Here is a 13,470-nt window from a genome sequence, read left to right as displayed (position 1 = left end):
TAAAAAGCTATTTGAAGTATTAAATAAACACTTCAACACTTTAAGACTACACGGTACAACCAACGCCGCATCTCTGGGCTGCCAGTATTTATTTGTCCTAGCTTACAATATGCACTCGGTCTTGATTTTATGCTGAAACTAAGATACAGGTAGCAAATTTAGTCTCTGCATACCCACGAGGCACAGATGTTTTCTTATTTATCCAGAAAAAACCCTGTCACATTCCCATTTCTTTCGTCAACGGCTATAATAAAATGTTTTACCCTCTAAAAGGAGATTTAGAAGCTGACAGCACTATAAGGCCTTTGAGACTGATTTTTTTTATCCACGTTTTTATTAAATGTTTGGTGACCACAAAGAAGATGAGATGGTAAGCCACGCGTCGAGGCAAGCTGGCCGAGCCACCGCTGCAACCAGAAGTAAACTAACGTCGGCATGCACTCTGTCCTATCCAACACCAAAGGCAGCCAAGGTCAGCTCTCTTAACAGCACCCAGGCGGGTAGTTTGTCCAGCGCCTAAGCACTACCACGAAGACCTTTTCCAGGTGTTAGTAAACAAACAGCAAGATGGCTCAAAGTTACATAATTGTACATAAGCAGCAACATTTCTTTAGAGTGCGTCAGAGCTGCAAAAATCCCACGGAGAGAGAGCCCAAAGGACCACGCACTGGTAAACTCACAGCCGGTGAAGCGCCACTTTCCTAAACTGAGCTCTATTCACACCATAGCCAGTGCCTTACACAGCTTTGAAGAGCAATGCAGAGAATTGTCAACTATCACAACCGTGTAAAATTTTAAAGTGCTCGCATTTACATTGCGCGAACCGGACCTGATGGCATTAAAGCGTTTTCTCAGTGCCTGCCTGTTTATCAGCGCCGCGCGCCTCTCTGCAGACTCCCCCTGCATTCCAGAGAGGCGCGCGACGCGATCCGGTCAGCCCTGGAATGCTGTGGAGACAAGACCTGGCCGCGCGCACAACGTTATCCTATGGGGAAACGCTGCGCGCGGCCAGGTCTTGTCTCCCTTCGGTGTTCTCAGACTTCAGAGACGACGACAATAGTTCTCTGGCGAGAACGCGCTTTCAGCGCGTTACTAGCCGAGACCTAAAAAGCATATCTTCAATAAGAAAGCCACCTTTCTCCGATCTCAACTTGACCAGGCTAAGAATCGTCCCAGAGAACTGTTCAACATTGTTAAAAAACAAACTTTCTCTGGCCCTCCTAAACTTGCAGCCTCTGTGGAAAGATGCGAAGACATTGCCAGTTTCTTCTCTAAGAAAGTAAACACCATTGAACTATCCTTCTCCTCCCCTCCTATCTCTCTCCATTCACCCTCCACCCAATTCACCATCCCAAACTCACCTTCCTCCTCCGCTCCCCATCATCCCTCCAGAACACCGCCGCCCATCCAACTCTCCCTCCCTAGCACCGCCTGTTCTCGTACTTCCTCCTCCCTCCAGCACCTCGACCCCGCCCAACCCCTCCTTACTAGTACCCAGTCTGCGTCTTTATTGACGAACTCCCTTCCTAAAAACAATGCTTCATGGAGCATTTTTAATCCAATCTCTGAAATCAATATCATCAACATCATCTCCAAACTCAAACCGTCTTCACATTCCAATGACCCCCTCCCCGCCCATTTAGTTCAAGAACTCAAGCATATCATTGCCCCTATTTGGTCCGATATTATCAACTCCTCACTCTCTTCCGGTTGCGTGCAGCTTGGCCAAATATCCCCCATTCTTAAAAACCCCACCACCGACCCTAATGATCTGAACAATCTGCGCCCTATCTCCAACTTTCCCTTCCTATCTAAAGCCCTAGAAAAATGTGTTCTGTCCCAGTTAGACAACCATATCTCCTCTTTCAATCTACTCGACATGTACCAATCTGGATTTAGAAAGGGATGCAGCACAGAAACAGCAATGCTCAATATTACTGATGACATTTATCGCTCTCTTGACAAAAGCGAATCCTCACTACTTATCCTCCTTGATCTCTCAGCGGCCTTTGATACGGTCCACCATCCCACCTTGCTGAACACCCTTAAAGATCGCTTTGGCTTTGAAGGCATTGTACTCAAATGGTTCACCTCTTTCCTCCAGAATAGATCGCAGCAAATTAAGCTTAGTCACTGTCTATCCAAACCCCAACTTATCACTCTCGGGGTCCCCCAAGGGTCTATCCTCTCTCAAACCCTTTTCAACCTCTTCATGGAACCCCTCACTCTCATTCTTAAACAAGCCAAAATCAGTTACCACCTCTATGCCGACGATACTCAATTATACTACAAGATTAAATCCCACAATGACATCCTTCACCTCAGTGACACTCTTTTGAAAGTCCAAGCCTGGTTCCATCTTAATCATCTCAAACTTAATCCTAAAAAAAACTAAATCATCCTTTTCACCCCTAAGCACAATTCCCTCCCCATTCAACTTTGGATCAAAGACATCAATGCTCTTAATTGCTCCCTCTCCACCTCCAATTCTATCAAATCCCTTGGTTGATCAGAACCTTACTCTCATCCCCCACATTAAGAATACAGCGAAAAGTGCTCTCTTCTCACTGCACCATCTCAAAAAGATTAAACCTTTAATTCCTGCTGACGATTTCAAAATTGTTGTTCAATCTCTTGTCCTATCCAGGATTGACTACGGCAACGCCACTCTGGCCGGCGCCCACCTGGCACCGATTAAATCTTTCCTCAACTCTGCCGCTAGACTGATCGCGGACTGTAGAAAATTTGACCACATCTCCCCTGTCCTCAAAAATCTTAACTGGCTCCCAATTGAAGGCCGATCCACATTCAAGATTGCCTGCATTACACACAAAGCGCTTCACCAAGACACCCCCTCTTACCTTTCAAGCAAACTACATAAAGCAGGGAGTACTGCATTACACACAAAGCGCTTCACCAAGACACCCCCTCTTACCTTTCAAGCAAACTACATAAAGCAGGGAGTACTAGATCCTTGAGAAGTACCAACTCCCTTGTCCTTATCCCACCTAAACTCAAATATAACAAGCATTTACAATGCAATGGTTTCGCCTTTGGAAAAGTTAGAGCTTTTGGCATTGTAAATGACAAAATTTGTATTTATGTGTTGGTTTTGAAAACAAATAAATAAATGGCATTGTCATTTACATTGCCATTAGCTTAATCTCCCGCAAATGTGAGACCTATTGTACCCTACGGACGAGCTCAGCAGACAGCAATTACTACCACACACACACACCCAGAGCCACACACACCCAGAGACAGCCAGACACACACACCCAGAGCCACACACACACACCCAGAGACAGCCACACACACACACACCCAGAGCCAGCCACACACACACACACACCCAGAGCCACACACACACACACCCACCCAGAGCCACACACACACACACACCCACCCAGAGCCACACTCACCCACACTCAGGAGAGCAAGCACAGCGAGGGGGCAGGGAAGCAAGCACAGCGAGGGGGCAGGGAAGCAAGCACAGCGAGGGGGCAGGGAAGCAAGCACAGCCAGGTGGCAGGGAAGCAAGCACAGCCAGGTGGCAGGGAAGCAAGCACAACCAGGTGGCAGGGAAGCAAGCACAACCAGGTGGCAGGGAAGCAAGCACAACCAGGGGAAGGGGAACCAGGGGAATGGGAACCAGGGTAAGGGGAACCAGGGGGCGGGGGAGCAACCCACCGAGAGCCACACACACCCACCGAGAGCCACACACACCCACTCAGAGTCACACACACACACTCAGGAGAGCAAGCAGAGCCAGGGGGCGGGGAAGCAAGCACAGCCAGGGGGCGGGGCAGCAAGCACAGCCAGGGGGCGGGGCAGCAAGCACAGCCAGGGGGCAGGGGAGAAAGCACAGCCAGGGGGCAGGGAAGAAAGCACAGCCAGGGGGCAGGGAAGAAAGCACAGCCAGGGGGCAGGGAAGAAAGCACAGCCAGGGGGCAGGGAAGAAAGCACAGCCAGGGGGCAGGGAAGAAAGCACAGCCAGGGGGCAGGGAAGCAAGCACAGCCATGTTTCCAGTGCATGGCTATTCTGAACAAACCACACGTGAGGGTGTTACCATCATAAATTGATTACTGCAAATATTCCTCTCATAAATGTATAGCTGCTAGCTCCAGTAATGTGGATGCATATAAATGTTGATATCTTTTAAAAGGAAAAATGTATACAATTAATTTTTAACTGTTTTGAATTATTCCTTGATCAATTCGTACTGTGATAACTACTTGTACTTTTATGCATTTACTAAATGCGAATAAAGTTATTTGACTGATTGACTCAGTTCGTCATCCCACCTTTGTACCAGCGTCAGAGAAGGACTCGACATTACCTTTAATACGTAGCTCACACCTGTGACACACCTGGCACATTTCCTCCTTGCCTAGTTAAAATGCTCCCTAAAAGTCCATAATGCGCCACATGATGTCATGACGTGAAACTCAGGGCAACATGTTGCACACCCAAGTCTGTTCCATGCCAAACACAGCGATGTGAGCATCAGAACCATAACATTTGGTGACATTTTGTTCTAATGCCATGCTAGGTACCATGTACGCATTTTAATGCACACTGTTCCATGGAGCTGCCAACCACAATGACATGCTCAGCCCATTCCAACTCCTTAAGGATCCTCAGCAGAAAGCAGGATTATGAGCAAGTCATTTGTCATAGCCATGTGCCATCGTTAACATAGTCCAAAGATGACTTGCAGGCAACTACTAAGCCTCGTAAAATGTAATAACCAATTTAACATCTCTCTTTGCCTGCAATATATACTGACCACTCCCACTTTGACATCAGGGCTCGTCCAATGGAAAAGGAAGATAGGCACTCAGGACTCCGCAGTTAATTGAGTGCATGACCAAGAGATCGGCAACCCAACCACCTAGATCATCTCAGATGAAAAAAGGCTCTGCCCTTTTCAAGGTGAGCAGAAACAAAACTGAAATGGCCGCCAACAACACACTTTCTATATAGACTATATGATGACCAGGGTGGTCGAGCTAAACACCTATCATGTCAAAAGTCTGGGGCATCCACGGCCTCTGGCTCTACAGGTGAGAGCCACTTGAAGAAGTGCTTGATTCTGCAGTGCAGTTGTTCAATTACTCTGTGCAGTCATTTTGGATTCTTACATATCATTGTTTTTTGTGAACAAAATCATATACAGCGTATGGAAAATGTAGGCAAGACTAGTCTGCCACACAAACACCAGAACAAGCAATCCAAGTATATACTTCGTGCCTCAAAAGCACCCACTCCACAATACTTCATTTAAAGAGGTATCTATGAAAAAAGCAGCATGCCCGTGGCTTATGCAAGTAACACTAAGACTATTTAAGGGGGAACATGCCATTGGCTATTAGAGCCCCCATAAGCTGAATTGGATAGTAAATTTACTTTTGTACATATGGCCGCCTCAGTCAATGTATACTGTAACCTTGAAAACCTGCAGACAGGAATGTTTTTTTTTTTTTAATTTCTGCAATTTTTTATTAGGAATATGTTTTATGTACGGTGATGGAAATTCACAAACGTCGTTTTCTAACGGCTGGCTGACCGTAACCCGTTGCCCTGGCATTTATTTCACCCCCTCCCCCATCCCCTCGCCTGAGCTGAAACAATCCGCTTCAATTAAGAACACATTCATCACTTTTCGGGGAGTCGAACAAGAGAGCCGCAGACATCAGCGCAGGCCGCGTTTTAATTCAGGGTTTTATAACGTGCTGGAAAGATAACGCCTTCCACATGGCCGAAGCGGGAACTATAAATGAAAACACAAACACGGGCTGCAGTCATTAGGCCGGGGCAGCTGCGGGACGGCTTTCACGTTAAAGCAAAACAAATGTCGCCTACCTCCGTTAAACCAGAGACCGCTCCTTTCGCCAGCGGCCGGCTGATGGATGGGGTGTAGACTTTGGCATCCGACGCCGGCAGCCCTTTCAAACCGGTACGGATTTGCGGTGGGGGCGGGCACCACAATGTGCCCCGCGCCCCCTCCGCTCCACCCTCGTCAGGCTCCTCTCCGGTCTCCCTCCAGGCATGGGAGACCGGCAACACCGACAAAGGCTTCCCCCAGGCAGGGGGAAGCGGCAAACAGCAAGGCTTCCCTTTCCCTCCCCCGGGCTGCGGGTGCGGGACTTCCGGCCGGCCGCGAAGGGATTGGCCGGCCGGCCAGGTACTTCCGAGTCGCCGCGGGCAGCGCGGCGGCCCTCGCTAGGCAGGCAGGCGGGCAGAAATCGCGAGGTGGGCACTCGCTGGTGGCGTGAGAGGACACGGACGGCGGGAGGGGGCGGGAGAGGACACGAACGGCGGGAGGGGGGCGGGAGAGGACACGAACGGCGGGAGGGGGGCGGGAGAGGACACGAACGGCGGGAGGGGGGCGGGAGAGGACACGAACGGCGGGAGGGGGGCGGGAGAGGACACGAACGGCGGGAGGGGGGCGGGAGAGGACACGGACGGCGGGAGGGGGCGGGAGAGGACACGGACGGCGGGAAACGTGCACAGGACAGCAAGGGCGGCGGAAAGGCACACGGAGGGGGCGGGAATGGACAGCGCATCTGAATTCACTTTCAGTGAAAGGGGAGGGAACGGGAAAAAACGTAACTCCGCCCTGGGAAAAAATCTCCGGAACGCCCCCGAATCTGGTCCAGCCTTGATGGACAGATCCGGCACTCAATGGCTAGCCTCCATTTATGGAGCTAACCAATGAGAGCCGGGGGACGTTCCAGGAGTCCTTATTGACGACATAGGATTTCACCTGCGCTGAAGAGCTGCGCAGAGCGCAGCCTTCGGCAGGCGAAACCCAAAAAGACCCAATCTCGTGCATTCTCTGGCAATGCCCCCACGATCTGGAACGCTCTTCCCAAAGACCTTCGCTGCAACCCCTCCTACCCCCTCTTCAAAAAGAGACTCAAATTACTTCTCCTCAATAAACACTGGGGATCCTAATTTATATCTATCCTGAATTCCGCTCAACTCCCTGCTATCACTGATCGCTCTTACCCTACCCCTCTCCCCCCCATCACTATGCTCAACTCTCCCAATATCTACTCTATTCCCCTCTCTTGACCCCTTTACATCCTAACTCTTTTTTCTTTCTTTCACTTTCCTCTTTATATGCTTTTAATTTTCCTGTACTCTCGAAACTGTTTATGATACTTAACATACCTGTATTGTACTTTAATGTAATAATGTACCTGCTTATGTAAAGCGCTCTGATACTCTAAGGTCTAGCAGCGCTATATAAAATCTTTTAAATAAATACATTTTTTTTAAAATAATGCTGTGGTGGTGCAGAGTGATGCTGTGGTGGTGCAGTGATGCTGTGGTGGTGCAGAGTGATGCTGTGGTGGTGCAGAGTGATGCTGTGGTGGTGCAGAGTGATCCTGTGGTGGCGCTGAGTGATGCATTCTTGGCCCTGAGTGATGATGCGGTGTTGCTGAGTGATGCTGTGGTGGCCCTGAGCGATATTGTTGTGTGCTGAGTAATGCTGTGATGGCGCTGAGTGATGCTGTGGTGGCGCTGAGTGATGCTGTGGTGGCGCTGAGTGACGCTGTGGTGGCGCTGAGTGACGCTGTGGTGGCGCTAAGTGATGCATTCTTGGCCCTGAGTGATGATGTGGTGTTGCTGAGGGATGCTGTGGTGGTGCTGAGTGATGCATTCTTGGCCCCGAGTGATGCTGTGCATGTGTATGTGTGCAGTTAAGCTTATGTAACTCTCTGTGTGTGTGCCAGCCTCTCCATGTAAGACGTGTGTTAATGCTGCCCGCTTAAAAGAAAGACTACTAACGAAGTATTAAAGGCCTGCACATAACTTGTAGTGCAACCTTAGCAGTTATGTTCGTGCAACTCTCTTTGTGTGTGCCTGTTTATATAATAGAACGAATGTTAATGCGACATGCTAGAAAGAATAAAACGAGACCTAAAACAAGCCTTCACGGCTCGATGCTGTTTGGGAGGTGGAAGGGGAAGTAGGAGAGGGGGGAGTGATAGGGATGAAAGCGCTAGCAGCCGCATGCTGGCAAATGGTGACCTGCAGAGCACGTGAAAAACAATCACTTCAGAAACAGATGTCAACAGCTAACTATTTCTGCGAGTAGTTTGGCAAAGCTGGGCATTTTGTACTGGAACGGACATTCACAGCGTAACGTTTACATTAGGCCGACATATCTTATTATTTACAGCGTTCATTTCCGACAGCAATGTATTGTTCCTGGAGCAATGTGGGGTGAATGCAGATAATGGTGGTGGAGGGGAGTAACGAGGGGGGGGGAGCACGCCGAAGCAAAATGAGAGAGGTTGTGAGGTTGAAAGTGAATGCAACTTTGGGGAAAGCATGTGGTGTTATGGCCAGAGCTGCTGGCTTTGCAAGGGGAGGAACCAGGTTAGAGTCTCTGCGTTGGCTCAACATCCTGTCATTCTGGGAAAATCATTGTCTAAAAAATAAAATAAATAATGTAACTGGTACTGATGTAAAATTCTTTTAATATCTTCGGGTCGAGTTCGCACTATATAAAACTGCAAAACATAAATAAAAGCAACATGGGGGAGATTGGGGGGGGTCGCAAAAGGAAACAGTGGGAAGAAGCACACTGGCGAGCGCAACAGGCTGGTGACTGGGTGACATAGATAACATCGAATAAACTTACATGAGGGAGGTAATAAGAATAAGAAAAAAACCAGCATTTATCTCTGCCCTGTCGGTGCAACCAATCTGAGCCGAGGCAGGAGATGGTGGTGGTGGAAGGGAGAGTACAACATGAGGAGATGTTGCGCGAAGCTGCAAGTAACACGAGAATGTCGTTATTGTAAACAAGCTCTTGGCATTGCTGTGGGGGGGCAGGAGCGCATTGCTTTGAAGTCTGATGGCGGGGGCAGGGGAACAGCTTGGGAGGCATTCCATTGAAGTCTGGTGCGAGGCTGATGGGTTTGACGTGCACGCGCGTCTCACGCGACTGGATCGCATGAACTAGACGAAATCCGCGCTTGGTCAAGTTTGTTTTGCCTACTATATACTCGCCTATTAAGCCCTGCGGGATATAGTAGCGAGACCTAAAAAGGACAAAATCATAAAGTAATACTATCACAAAATGAGCAAAATAACTCATATTTTGCCTTTTCTTGCCAGATAATTTACTCAACTCTGCCTCATAATTTGGCCCTCCCCTGCAGCAGTCCAGTAGCCCTGACTATTGCTTACTACATGTGTCCACGTGTAATCGGCATTGTTGCATTGTTCATTGACTGTCAAGTTTTCTTGCATGGTGAGGTTGATCGTTTCAGATGTAGTCTAGGAAGAGATGAGAGTTTTGATATCTGATTTAGTGAAACACAAAAGTAATTGTGTAGTTAGGGCTATGTCATATAGGTCTTTACAGTGGAACATGTAGAACAGCAAAAATAAATGCAAAAACAGGTCATAATGCCTTTAGGGATGGAATAGGGCTCTGAACAGTTTAACAGCACTAAAGCACTACAGCTCTGAATAGAATAGGTATCAATGCATAATGTTATTTTAATTGTGTAAGAAATATTGTAGACCTCTTTCTTAAAGCTATTTTTGCAATTGTGTCAGATTCGGGACGGGTCAGTAACATTCCAGTGCCATTTTCTTGGCTAGTAAAATTAGACTTTTTTTCCTTGGTAAACAATTTATTCTGCAGCTTTTCAACGCTATGTTTTTTAGCTATATGCACAGTTCATGTATAAATGCCCCACGTGCTAAAAGGCCCTCCATCTGCACCAGCCAAACGCGGCACTGTGGCATATGATGGATGCACCTTAGCTAACACGAGTGGTAACTAAAGTAGGTTTTACCTGCATTAGTAGGGTTCTTTGCTACTTTTTCATTTTGCACTTATTTCATTGTTGTGGTGTCACTTTCTGTGATTCCATCAGGGTCAAAAGTCATATGGCATAATTTCCGGTGATGTCATATGAGGGGTGTATAATGTCACTTCCGATAACCCTAGCATTTTGGTGAATTGACGTGTGTTTTCGCTTGCATTCTAGTAATAGCAGTCTTGATTTTACAACATGAACTGGGCCCCATGTGAAGTCCTAGAATACAAAACAAAGACATGCGCACTTAAATGTAAATGAAACTCGAGAGCTCTGCATTAGAGCCCACAACATCTTTGGTACGAAATTGATTCAGGCGAACGTCGGGTCAGAGACTAAATGTCCCGTATTCATCTGGACAGTCCCGGTTCTTCGTGTATGTCCCAGAGCAGAGATAGTGCACCACCAGGTGCTATAACACCCCAAAATACCAAAGTCCGAACATCAGTGCCCACCATCCTACCTCTTCTATGTTGCAAGGTGCTGTCAATTAAGTCATTCTGTGAGCACAAAATGAACTCCTGACCTGTATTGCACCTTATAAATTAGCAGCACGTCACAGTTTGTTCTTTCTCATAATCTTGTAACCATACTCTGTAGTCGCCAGACAATGCATGGAGTTTACTGCCTTCAACTGTGCTCACAGGGTAGCATAGTTGTTGCAAAAGGGCAAAGACATTTCATATTATCATTCACGTCCCAGGATAATTATGGGACAGTTTTAAGTTTACCAAACGGTAAAACACGGGGGAAACATTTTAGTTTAGGGTGTTCGAGAAATACCATGGGCTGCTTCCCTGAGGGCGCAGCATAAGACAAATAAGCATCTTACCGATTGTGAAACAGGAGAGAGTGAAGCCGTAGCGCCATAACCTGGAACCCAAGTTCAGCTGTTTTCCCCCAGTGCTAGAGTTGCTGGTCTCCTTGGCGCTGCTCGCCTCTGGCGGGTTGTTTTCCTCCGCCCTGCTGTCATGAATGCCTGGCGCCTTGACACGACCCCCCTCGGTATCCCTGAGTGCACTAAACCCGTAGTGGCCGAGGTAAGCCCAGAAGCCACCCTGGCCGAGACAAAACAGACCCACGAGGCGGAAGAAACGTGGCCGGTGGTGCTGGAATAGGACTAAGTCCCGAGGTGGTTGAGTTTCAGGGTGGCCTCTGGCGCCATGCTGACCCCCTAATAATCTAGTGAATCCTAAGCGAGTCCTTTTGCAACAGAGGAGAGAAAACCGGGCTTCGGCGCGCAGAAGGGCACCCATGATGACTTCTGTCAGCGCTTGAAAGAACTCAGTTGAATATAGTCAGAGCCGCGGCATGCACAAGTCGGGTGTGCGGAAGGTCGTGGAAACAGAGAACAGACAAGAAGCCGAGACTCCAGTACGTCCGCACAGCAATAGTTATGTACAGTAATGTCAAGAAAGCATTGTTGCGTTATCTTTAAAGTGGAGACAGTTTTAGTTTAGAATGAATATGTGAACGAGACATTCGCAATTCTTAAACTTGTGGACATATAGAAAAGCTTCGCAATTGCGGCTATTTCCTTAGAAACAGAGAAGTGCACGTAATTAATCGGCAGAGTTCTGCCATCTTGGAACGGGCAGGAACTCATTTTTGTCGCGACCATCTTTAAACGGGAGAATGTCACGCTTAGGGTAGGTCCTAATGAAAATAGGCTTTACCAATTTTAGACCTACGAAATGACGAAATTCTAAGTTAGGAGAGGAGGCTTGGATTATGCTTTCTTTTCTTTAATGTGCACACTCAATGGCCATTTGACCAGTGATAATAATAAAGTATTCGGAAAAAACACAACTCCCATGAATCTGTACATGTATTTAATTTCACAGAATATAAAAGTGTGAAGAGATCTATGTAATGTTGACTACACACAAAGGATGAGTTAAAGTGTAGTTTATTGAAAGAAGCACAGGAGCAAGGTAGGTAACATCCTACACAGGACTTCTTCCTCAGCAACTGGCAACAGATGCTAAGAAAGGAATCCTAGATACAACAGAACACAGTGTACAGATAATTCTAAGAGAATATACTTAAAGGGACAACATGACATCTTCCCCTTTATAATTGAAAAGAAAAAATTAAAATAATTAACAAACAATATCCTGCAACCACTTTGGTTTGGCATAAACCCGTTTCTGGCTTACAACTGAATCTTTGTTACAATTGGATTCTTCAATGGATGTAAAATTGGAAACTTGATCAGATGGAACAACATCATGTGGAATGCACTTATCAGACATGTTGGTAGGAGAACCAATAACATCAATATCACTTGCAACATCAGGCGAACTGGAACATAAATCAGAATTGGAAAGGTTTTCTGTTACAGTAAAACCACCATGATTCTCATCATGAACAGATCGAGTAACAGGTATATTGTTTGAAAAATGAGAAGGAACAATTGAATTTTCCTTCAATTTTTTCTTCCCTCTGTAAATGGCAATTCTTTTAAGATTCCATACCTTACCATCGCTTAAAAGAACTGCATTCCGTAACATTTTTTTGATCATTAGAGGTTCAGAAAATTGGGAATCTCCCTTGCGAACTTTCCAAGGTTTTTTTACTTTAACCCACATTCCAACATCAACATTCACAGTGCTAGTACGACATTTACTATCGAAGTTCCTTTTATATTCAAGATGTTTATCAATAACATTGGTTCTGACTTTATTCATACATATATCTAAACAATCTTTCTTATGTAACCAATTGGGATTACATTTAGTTCTTGCAACACGACCTCTCATGACCTCAAAAGGTGACATTTTTAAAGCATCATGAGTGTTGGTTCTATAAGACCAAATAGCTTTGAAGACAGAAGTTTCCCAATCTTCATTTTTCTGATTAGCAAATTGAATGGCATTCTTCAGAACTCTGTTGAATCTCTCACATAGCCCATTACCACTGGGGTTATATAGAGAGGTAGTTTTATGGATAATACCAACTCTGTCAAAATAAGATTGAGTTAATTTGGATGTAAATTGAACACCATTATCACTAATGATTTGGTTAGGGAGGCCTTCTTCGATGAAAACTTTATCAATAAAATTTAAAACAGATGAGGAATCAACTTTGTCAACAATAGTAATACAGGGCCACCTGGAAAAAATATCAATTATAGAAATTATAAATTTTTGACTATCCCCAATGGGCCCCATTATATCCATTGCAACAGTATTCCAAGGACCTTCTGGTATCAAGGGTTCACACATGTCAGGTTTAAGAGTATTGAGTACCTTATCTGAATAAGAGCATGTAATACACTCTCGTACGATTCTTTCTGTAAGTACATCAATACCTGGCCACCAATACCATTGTTTGACATTTTGTTTAGTCTTAACAATGCCACAATGGTCTTTGTGACACAACTCAACAATTTTATTCCTTAAGGATGAGGGAGGAACTGCTCTGTCACCCCGAAAAATAGTGTCTTCACAAACAGTAAGCTCATTCCTAACCTCCCAAAAAGGTTTGAAATCAGGTAACAACTCTTTCTTAACTATCCACCCTTCTCTAATGAATGAAATCACAGAGATTAAAATCTTGTCCTTCAAATATTCTTCTCTCCAATTTTTTTTTCAATACAGAAAGGGTTAGAATCAA

At 46.1% G+C, this 13,470-nt stretch overlaps 1 protein-coding gene across 1 annotated transcript in view; it reads right to left on the bottom strand.

The window, feature by feature from the left end:
- Positions 1-11,184, bottom strand: part of TMEM223 (transmembrane protein 223) — a 20,792-nt gene extending 9,608 nt beyond the window's left edge. The window contains exon 1 of the mRNA XM_078662111.1: positions 10,685-11,184. Coding sequence (XP_078518237.1) covers positions 10,685-11,108 — 424 coding nt within the window. The 5' untranslated portion in view covers positions 11,109-11,184. The remainder of the gene's footprint in view (positions 1-10,684) is intronic.
- Positions 11,185-13,470: the final 2,286 nt, after the last annotated feature.

The sequence above is a fragment of the Lissotriton helveticus genome, chromosome 9 (genome assembly GCF_964261635.1).
Source record: "Lissotriton helveticus chromosome 9, aLisHel1.1, whole genome shotgun sequence".
Taxonomy (NCBI): Eukaryota; Metazoa; Chordata; class Amphibia; order Caudata; family Salamandridae; genus Lissotriton; species Lissotriton helveticus.
The sequence above is the reverse complement of the archived record's forward strand: the minus strand, read 5'-3'. Positions and strand labels throughout refer to the sequence as shown.